This window comes from Dryas octopetala, chromosome 4, assembly GCF_963921425.1.
Source record: "Dryas octopetala chromosome 4, drDryOcto1.1, whole genome shotgun sequence".
Classification (NCBI taxonomy): domain Eukaryota; kingdom Viridiplantae; phylum Streptophyta; class Magnoliopsida; order Rosales; family Rosaceae; genus Dryas; species Dryas octopetala.
The window spans coordinates 19,478,375-19,488,732 of record NC_141369.1 but is presented as its reverse complement, the minus strand read 5'-3'; the positions used below and the strand labels follow the sequence as shown (position 1 = coordinate 19,488,732).

Sequence of the window (10,358 nt, the reverse complement as noted above, 5' to 3'; positions counted from 1 at the left end):
AGGTGGGGTTCACCCCTAAAACCATATTAAATATAAGAGGTATGACCATTCAAATTTTGGCACATGAAATTACAGTTTATGTCATTACGTACACACTACTTGATACAGACAATTATAATTCATCAAATTAGGTGGATTCTTAATGAAAAGTGAAAACTACCCTCTTTAATATATGCATTGCCTTGAGATCACTCCATCACATACTTTGGCATAATTTTTCCTTTAGAAAATTATTTTAAGGTTGGATTGGACGATTTTTCTTGATGAAGGAAGGTAATATTGAAACATAAGAAAATGTCCATAAAATCAAATTTAATACAGGTTTTAATAAAATTATATACGTCAAGAAATCTAAAGAGTAAAGACTTATATCGAGTACCAAACTTGATTATAGTAAAAGTTTTATATTATATACACTTCTTATAATTTCAAATGTACCAAAGAATGAAAGAAGCATGAAATCAACCAAATTTAATTAGACTGGATTCTTACCTGAAATCCTCTGACAGTTCTTCAATACGATGATCTAATCAAATCTATTGGAGTTACTTTCTTTTCAAACTGTTGGAGATAAAAACAAATAGAATTTAGTTTAATTTTAGAAATGGACTACTATGTAGACATTTGAATATATATATATATACACAGTAATGATCACTCGCTCATCATAAAATGGAGAATTTCTCGTTCATCTAACCACTCGTTCACCACAAAGCGGAGAATTCAATAATCGGAACCGTCTATTTTTTAGGTTCATCCTTAATGGTGTGTTTGGATGCAGAAAAAAAACTTGGAATTTAAACAAAACTCAGCATTTAAGAAATTACATGCTATAATTTCCTTATTTGGGTCCATAAATATAGAATTTCGTAAATTCTATATGGAAAAAAACTTGGGATTTGAAGACTGTAAATTCCAAGTTTAAATTCCACCTAAATTGGTGTCATTTTCAAAATTTCAATTTTTATATAAAAAAAAAAGTCGTGTCCACCCATCACCTTGCCAAATTAATTACAATACCACCACCACTACCACCATGTCGCCGCTACCACCACCACCACTGTCACCGCCACCGCCACCTTTGCCGCCACCATCACCACTGCAACCACCGACACCACCTCCGCCGCCACCACCACCACCTTTGCCACCACTATGACCACCACCGCCGCCACCACTGCCGCCACCTTTGCCACCACCACTACGACCACCACCGTCGCCACCGTTACCACCACCACCACCGACACTGCCACTGCCACCATCACTATCACTACCCGCTGCCACTACCACCAACACCACCACAGCTGCCACTATTACCACTACCATCGCCGCCACTGTCACCACCACTGACACCGCCATCACCGACACTGACACCGCCGCCGCCGCCTCCATCACCAGTGCCATCACCATCACCATTGCCGTTGCCGTCGCCACCACCTTCACCGCCAATGTCGCCGTTGCCACCACCTCCAATACCCCAATTTTTGCCATCACCATTTCTCCCCTCGCCCGTGGGCCATCACCCCTACTACCATCATCAACTTATCACAAACATCATTTTTATTGTTGCCACCATCACCATCACTCTTTTATAAAACTACTATAATTTTTGTATTTAAATTCTATTATGATTACATTTATCCAAACAAGAGAATTTACAAATTCTAGAATTTTAAATCACGTCATTTTTAATTCCGTCATTTGTGAATTCCTTAGTAGTTTCAAATTACTTCATTCAAACGCACCATAAGGGTTAAAGTTAAAATAATGTTGACAGTAATATACTGGCTAAATAGTTTCCGATTTGACTTATTTTTTGCAAGAGTAATCTTTGAATGATGTTCTAAAATATGAATAGTTCCGATCATTGAAATTTGTTGCTAGGTGGTTAGGTGAGCGGAAAATTATCTGCTCTATAGTGAGATATATATATATAAATAAATACATTTTTATCGATGAGTTCATTTCTCTTCTATTTTTGGTTATAAATTCATAGGTCTTCTATTTTCGGTTAATGTCATCATGGTGATTATCCTTACCAATTATCAGTTATCAATTTATCATAACATAAATCCAAATCACTTATCTACGTGGCACTTTCTAAACCTCCCACTTGTCCCACCAACTCCCACTTCCACCTATCAAAACAGGCCACCTGTCCAGAAACTGTCGCCACCTAACTCTGTGAATTGTGATCAGCAAAATCCAAATGAGAGCAGAGCAACATAGCAAATTCATTCTAGAACATGGAATCCCCAGACAGGAATCTGCCAATTTTCCACGTCATCACTCAAACTCAAACCGCATTATCCGAAACAACCCCTACATTTCCTCACAATTGCAACCCACCAAAAATATCCTTAATATCCTTATCCGTATTCATACGGTTTTACTTTTTCATACGATTACGAAAGCATACCACCCCATCTACTTGACCCCCTAGATTTATTCCTCACATCCCTCAACTCTCTCTCTCTCTCTCTCTCTCGCTCTCTCTGAGTCCTCCGACTCTCACCCCTTTTGTCGGTGTTATCAGATCTTGCAGCATACAAACTCTGTGGCTCTCTTACTGTTCTTCCTTTTTCTTCTTGTTGATCTTCGAGACTAAGTTAAACAACAACAGGGTCTTGTTAATTTTGTGGGTTTTGCATCTATATACAAAATGTTAAAGCTTTATGAGTTGGGCGCTGTCTGGTGGTAGTTGGTGGGGTGTCTTATTGTTCAGAGAGTGAGTTTTTGAGATTAGAATTGGAATTGGAGGAGTGCATGAGGGATTTGGTTCTGTGCGTTCTATGTTGGGTGAAGGATTTGGGGTTGAGAATAAGGTGGGATAGTGGACTCGTGATCAGGAGCAGGGGTAGGTGGGGCAAATGCGGTTGAGTCTTTGTGGGATTTGAGACTTTGTGCAATTTGAGACTTGGGTTGTTTCTATTTATACTTGATCTCAACTCGGTAAGAGCTTTTTGGCTCAGTTTTTGGAGATTTTGAGTTCTGGGTTTGGCACAAAAATGCAGCAGGATCACAGCAAGAAGGTGACTTTTGATTTGTTTTTCTTATTTATTTCTTCAATTTTCCATTTCTTTAATCTGTGATTAGCTTTAGCCTTTAGGTAATTGTATGGAAATAATTGTTGTCGGTTTTCAGTTTTTTTTTTTGGTGGATGTGTTTTAATTATTGAAACGTGATATGATTCATTGTATTCGGGATTTTTTATTTAATTATATATATTTTTTCGTTTCTGGTGAAAGTTTTGATCTTTGTGCAAATTGAGCTTGGAAATTGCTCTAGCATTGGGGTGGGGCGGGGAAGTGGTAGATCATAGCTTCAAAGCTTATGGTTTGTGAAAAAAATGGAGCTTTTTCATTTGCTGATTGAGTGGGACATATGTTAGCTGAAAATGTAACATAATTACTGGGTTTGATCTTTTTTTAATCTATAAGTAAGTGCTTATTGATTTTTGTTTTGTTTTATATAACAATCCTAATGGATAACGGCAAAGTTAATGCGAATTTTCCTGAAAGATGTGTTTTCATTCTTATTCTGGAATGTTATTCATTGAATTTAATTTTTATGCTTCTCTTTTGAGCTCATTATATGCCAATTCTTTGTTCTCTCTCTTGTTGAGTAGATTCCTATCTACTAAAGTGATATTTCTCTCGAGGGGCCTTTAAATATCTTGTTATGCGCATAATTTTTTTCTTAATGTTTTCAATCTTCTTTTTGGCTGTAATTTCTTTAATAAGAAATGAATTATTTGGTCCACTTGAATTCATTGTTATTGCATATCTTGACTTCCAAAACTGCTGGAATGGTTTTAGGAATTTGAGGTATTTTTTGTTCGTCTACCTTTTTTTTTTTATTTTTTTTGGAGGCAAGCTCTGGGACTTTTGAATATTGTCCTTAAAATTATCTGATTAGAAAAATGTTTAGTCATCACAAGGAGGATGAGTAAAATCTTATACCTGCACGTATAGTTACTGTAATGGGAACTTGGTACAAATAAGAACAATTATATGGGTTAGTAAGATGAATTGTGGTTTTTTTGGAATGGATGGTAATGTATGGTCAAATTTTCAAGGAAGGAATGTAGTATATTTATTAATTGTATTCATTACATGCTATCTTATGATTCCTGTTTTACCAAGAGTGATAGCATATAAATATTTCTGTACTACTGTCGTACCTATGTTTGCCATTATGAGGTCTTTGTACAGACTTGTTGCATTGTCATGCATAAATTCACATGCTCATTTTTCATGTACAAATTATATTTAACTGTTTTTTGATATTTCTATCCTGCTATTCAGGATTTTTTAATGTTTGTTGTGATAGTATCATAGTTCATGATGGCATAATTATATCCATGGAAGTTCTTGAAGTCTGAGGGTAATATATACAAAGAGGGGCCCCTTTTGATTTTGATTTGGAGAAAGCTTTGACTGATTATAATGAGTTATATTGCATTCTGATCTGACTGGGTGCAATGCTACAGAATCCAACAGAGATGGACTTCTTCTCCGAGTATGGTGATGCCAATCGATACAAAATTCAGGAAGTTATTGGAAAAGGAAGTTATGGTGTTGTTTGCTCAGCAATTGACACCCATACAGGTGAAAAAGTGGCAATAAAAAAGATACATGATATTTTTGAACATATATCTGATGCTGCTCGTATTCTTCGTGAGATAAAGCTTCTCAGACTTCTACGACATCCCGATATTGTTGAAATTAAACACATTATGCTTCCACCTTCTAGAAGAGACTTTAAAGATATATATGTTGTTTTTGAGCTCATGGAATCAGATCTTCATCAAGTTATCAAAGCCAATGATGACCTGACACGAGAGCACTACCAGTTCTTTCTGTACCAGCTGCTCCGTGCATTGAAGTATATTCACACCGGTATTTGTCACTCTAATTTTTTTTCTACCTCTTTTCTCTTCCACAAAAAAAAAAAAAACACCATGTTGGGGTTGACTGCCTGGCATAAAGATCACATTTATTTGTGCATTTGTGTGTGCACATAGGTTCTTGTTTTCTCTCGTGTTTCTAGTGGTTCATTGGCTCTGTTTTGCATGTAGCTTTGCATTATGATTGTACCATTGTGTCTGGGATATCAATCTAGTGGTTCATTGGCTCTGTTTTGCATGTAGCTTTGCATTATGATTGTACCATTGTGTCTGGGATATCATTGAATGTGGAACATATCTGATACTTAGTTACTTGGCTGCAGCAAATGTATACCATCGGGATTTAAAACCGAAGAACATATTGGCCAATGCAAATTGTAAGCTAAAAATATGTGATTTTGGGTTAGCGAGAGTTGCATTCAATGATACGCCTACGACAATATTTTGGACGGTATTCAATTCGTGATGTTATTTATTTTATCTACTTTAGAGTTTTGTTCAGATAGCATGTGATAACTATTTTAGATATAGTGCTGATGATTCTTCACCTTTAATGTGTCATCTACAGGACTATGTTGCAACTAGATGGTATAGAGCTCCAGAGCTTTGCGGCTCATTTTTCTCTAAGGTAGAGTTTCACATAGAGTTTCTTAAACATTTTAAAAGTGAATGGAGTTTAAATAAGGCATGGGTTTACAAGTAGGTTGATCTAAAACTAATTACTCAGTTGCATCTTTGCTGTCATTCGGATAAACTGCATCTAAATGCAACATAAATTATCTCCCCTTCTGTTTATTTCAGCTGCATTCTTACAACTGTTACTTCAAAATTCCGGCATGTTTCATGGTTTTGACAACTTAATATTGAGATGGAAGAGTGAAAAAGGAAATCAAATAACTTATTATTTCAATATTGAGTGTTATATTGCAAGGTGTAGGAGAACTGTGGCATGTCTACTGTTTTTGTAAATTACTTTCTATATGCTTCTAGTTCTTGAGTATTTGAAAAGTATTTTTCTTTTCTACTTATTAATTTGTGAAAACGTGTAACTGCAGTATACACCTGCGATTGATATATGGAGTATAGGCTGCATCTTTGCTGAGGTATTAACAGGGAAGCCACTTTTTCCTGGAAAGAATGTTGTTCACCAGCTGGATTTGATGACTGATCTCCTCGGGACACCTTCATTAGATACTATATCTCGGGTATAGAAAACCCCTCTTTTCTGATGCAATGCATTCTATTGCCCTTTTTTATTATTTATTATTTACTTTATTTTGTTATATAAGTTTGTGCTCTATTTATGCTCATAACAACAACCTTCTACTTTGTTGAATCCAGGTTCGAAATGAAAAGGCAAGGAGATACTTAACTAGTATGAGGAAAAAACAACCTGTGTCATTTGCACAAAAATTTCCAAATGCTGATCCTTTTGCATTACGACTTTTGGAAAGATTGCTTGCCTTCGATCCAAAGGACCGGCCGACTGCTGAAGAGGTTTGTTATTGTATTGGACTATCTACTTTCTGTCTACAAAAAAAAAAAAAAAGACTATCTACTTTCCTTGTGTTTCCTGTCACATGCATACCAGTGCATATATCTAGCCGTTTGCTGGAATTTAGGCATGATATGTGTTTAATATAGCCTGTGCGTATATCTAGCCATTTGATAGTAATGTGTTGAATATGGGTTTGATGTTTGCCAGACACTCGCTGATCCTTACTTTAAGGGACTATCAAAAATTGAGAGGGAACCTTCGTGCCAGCCAATTACGAAGATGGAGTTTGAATTTGAGAGGCGAAGGGTCACAAAAGAGGACATACGGGAGCTAATTTTTCGAGAGATATTGGAGTACCATCCTCAATTGCTCAAAGACTACATAAATGGAACTGAGAGGACTAATTTTCTCTATCCAAGGTTCAACCAGCCATAGTTGCCTTCAATTTTCAAATATTGTTGCATAGATTGAATAAGGTCCTTTATGTTGCTATCTTGCCCTGATTTTGTGTGTATTTGTATGCAGTGCTATTGATCAATTCAGAAAGCAGTTTGCACATCTTGAGGAGAATGGTGGTAAAAGTGGTCCAGTTATTCCACTTGAACGAAAGCATGTGTCTCTTCCTAGGTAATATATCGTTTCATTTTGTTTACTTTCACATAGTTACAAGCTGCTATCAAATGTCATATGCCGAGTACACATACACAGTAATCATGGTGATAGTACAAGGTCGGCCTTATCATTAGGCCAGTTAGGTCATTGTCTAAGGGCTCCATTATGGAATGTCCTACTACTGCCTGATCTTTCTGATCAACCAATCCCCTTTTTCAGGGATATGTCCTTGTTAGGTATTTAGGAATTAGTAGTTGGCCGAATGAGCCCATCCCTCAGACCTGCATGTATGATTTATATTTTTGATTGTCCATGTAGTTGTGATGAAAATTTCAATTGCATCACATTTTCACAGGTCTACAATTGTACATTCAAATATGGTTCCCCCCAAAGAGCAACAAAATTATACGTCTTTGAAAGATCAGAAAAACGCTGATGAGGTATACAAGCATTCAAGGGATACAGAAGGAATTCATGTAAATCTATCAAGAAGTCAAGCACCACAAAGAATTTCTTTGGGTACTCTCAATAACCTCCTTGAAAGAATTTGTAGCTACTCCATTTGTTTCTTGTGTCCATTTAGTTTAACTTGATTTTGGTTACCTATCCAGCCAAACCAGGAAGAGTTGTTGGGCCTGTTGCACCATACGAGAACGGAAACATCATCAAAGATGCCTATGACCGAAGGACACTAATCAGAAGTTCAGTACTTCCCCCTCAGGCTGTCCCTCCCGCTTATTGTTATCGCAAACCCAGTGCTGGAAGACAAGAAAGGTCTGCAGCGGAAGTGGAGAGGGACTTGTCCTCGCAAGCCAAGCATGCTGCTGCAGAGTGTGGCATGGCAGCGAAAGTAGCACCGGATGTAGCTATCAACATCGACTCTAACCCATTTTTTATGACTCGGGTGGGAGTCCCCAAGGGGGAACATGATGACCGAATTGCTATTGACACAAACTTCTTGCAGCAGGCGAAGGCTCCATATGGTGGCATTGGTGGTGCTGCCGCCACTGCTGCAGCCCACCGTAAGGTTGGAACTGTTCAGTTTGGCATGACAAGGATGTATTAGGAAAGCATTTAGAGAGTGTCCGGTTATGGAAATGTTGCCTAATGAAGCAGTTCATGCTTAGGAGGAAGTTGGAGCATAGTTCAAGCATAGGAGGAAGGCTCCTTGAAGGGGCTGGATGAGCAGCACTCGGAGGGAGGTTGTAAGCAGGTGAGGGAGTGCTTTGCTTTAAAGAGCCAGCTTTCTCTGGTTATGTTAGATACAAGTACATTTATCTTGCTACAAGAAACTATATATATGTCAGTAAAATTATACATTCAACAAATTCATAAGAGGGCTGCTATTTGCACACCTCTAAATTTCTTTTTACACACTCTTTTTCTTTTTTTTTCTCCTACATACCCTACACACTAATTTCAAATTCAAAACCTCTCAACACACATCTAACCCATTACCAAATTACCCTCATTTCATTACAGACTCACACACCCCATCTTTCTCCTTCCCTTTCTCTTTCTCTGTCAACACACACCGGCGCAGCACTACCACCGCGCGCCTGCATGCACCACCCTGCTACACCACCCTCTCATTCTCTCTCTCCTCCCTTCTGCACCACCCTCCCCGTGCCCACCACCATGCCAAGCTTGCACAGCCACGCTCACCACCATGCCAAGCTCGCACAGCCCCAACGCCCTAACGCCCCACCGCCCGACCTTGCTCTGCCCAGCTTGCACGACCACGCCGTAGTGCCAGCCAAAAGGATGAGCTTCGCAGGCTGTTCGGCAGTCATCCGTCGAAACTTGCGGGTTCGTTCGGCAGCCATCCGCCGAAACCGACGGTTTCCTTCGGCAGCCACCCACCGAACCTTCGAGTTGCAACCACCCACCAAACCTTCGCTGCAACTCAAACTCCTTAGCCAGGCGGCGTTCGTCTGCGAACCAGGCGACGTTCGTCGGCGAACCAGGCGACGAGACACCCACCAAACACTTCCTCTCTCTTCCCTCTTCCTCTCCACACCCGCCAACCACCCAAAAAACCAGCGACGGCGCCGAAACCAAAAGCACCACGCCGGCGTTGATTCCGTTTCCGGCGGAGTTGGAAGTTGGGGCTGGTGTGTGTTTTTTTGGTCGGGGTGAGGGAGGGAAATGGCTGGTGTGTTTTTTTTTTTTTTTTTTTTCTATTGACAGGGGTGTGCAAAGAGAGAAAATGGAATTTGGCTTTGGGTGAGAGAAGGAGATAAGAGTCTTTTTCCTTTGATCTTTTTTATTTCTTTTAGAAAGGGTGTGCAAAAAGAAATTTAGGGGTGTGCAAATAACAGTCCTCATTCATAAAGGAATTTCTCTCTCTCTCTCTCTCTCTCTCTCTCTCTCTCTCTCTCTCTCTCTCTCTCTCTCTCTCTCTCTCTCTCTCTCTCTCTCTCTCTCTCTCTCTCTCTCTCTCTCTCTCTCTCTCTCTCTCTCTCTCTCTCATACCTGCTTGTGGATTTGATGACCCTTAAATATAATTTGCTTACAAAACTTGGTTACAGCTGGTTGCAACAATTGCATTACGAATGCAATATACTAATATAGTAACCCCTTCACTATAATTGAATTTGTCAAACATCCACAACTATATTGAGTGCCTCCATAACAAAAATTATTTATTATATGTGAAGGTAACATTATGTGATATATTAATGTGATATTACAAATCTAATCCCATTACGACGCATCCATATAGTACGTTGTGTAAAACAGTAATGGATAGCCTATAATACTAGTTTCTCTGAGGTATGTCACTGGGGTTTTTGATGTGCGATAGGATCTGAATTTATGATATACTAAAATATGCTATATGAAAACTACGAAGAGAGACTCAATCCATAGCTAAAACAAGTGTCATGGCTGATACAAGACAACTTCTCCCATGAGCAGTGTGGCCACCGCAGGTAACACATTATGGGTGCCTCTGCTGGCAACTAACAAAATGTCAATGTCTTGTTGTGGTGCTCCTCCTTGTTCCCTCATTGGCGGCGCAGATCTCATTCTTGGATGATGCATGCTGCATGCATTGCAGAATGTTGTTGTTGAGCAAACGAGACTTAGTGCATTGTATGTGCATTAAGTCTAAGTAGCTCAACCGGAGAAAGGGATTTGAACTTCGAACTCTGGTCTTGAGTGTGAGAGTAAATATTTTCTACCATTGGAGTAACAAGTCTTGTAGTCACAAGCTACGTAAAATTATCTTCCATTAGTGTACTTAGGTCACATTTGGTGTCTAGGTACATTGGATGCGTTAACTTACTAAATTTTAGGCATATTGAAGTAAGAAATAGAAACTAATTTTAATTTTTGACA

General features: G+C 38.8%; 1 protein-coding gene across 1 annotated transcript; it reads left to right on the top strand.

The window, feature by feature from the left end:
- Nucleotides 1-2,478: 2,478 nt before the first annotated feature.
- MPK20 (MAP kinase 20) lies at nt 2,479-8,335 on the top strand. The gene is made up of 10 exons (XM_086242671.1): nt 2,479-3,029; nt 4,490-4,898; nt 5,230-5,357; nt 5,475-5,534; nt 5,962-6,111; nt 6,248-6,403; nt 6,612-6,823; nt 6,930-7,031; nt 7,372-7,535; nt 7,628-8,335. The coding sequence occupies exons 1-10, from the start codon at nt 3,006-3,008 to the stop codon at nt 8,080-8,082; spliced, it is 1,860 nt and encodes a 619-aa protein (XP_086098797.1). The 5' UTR covers nt 2,479-3,005; the 3' UTR covers nt 8,083-8,335.
- The last annotated feature ends 2,023 nt before the right edge of the window (nt 8,336-10,358 follow it).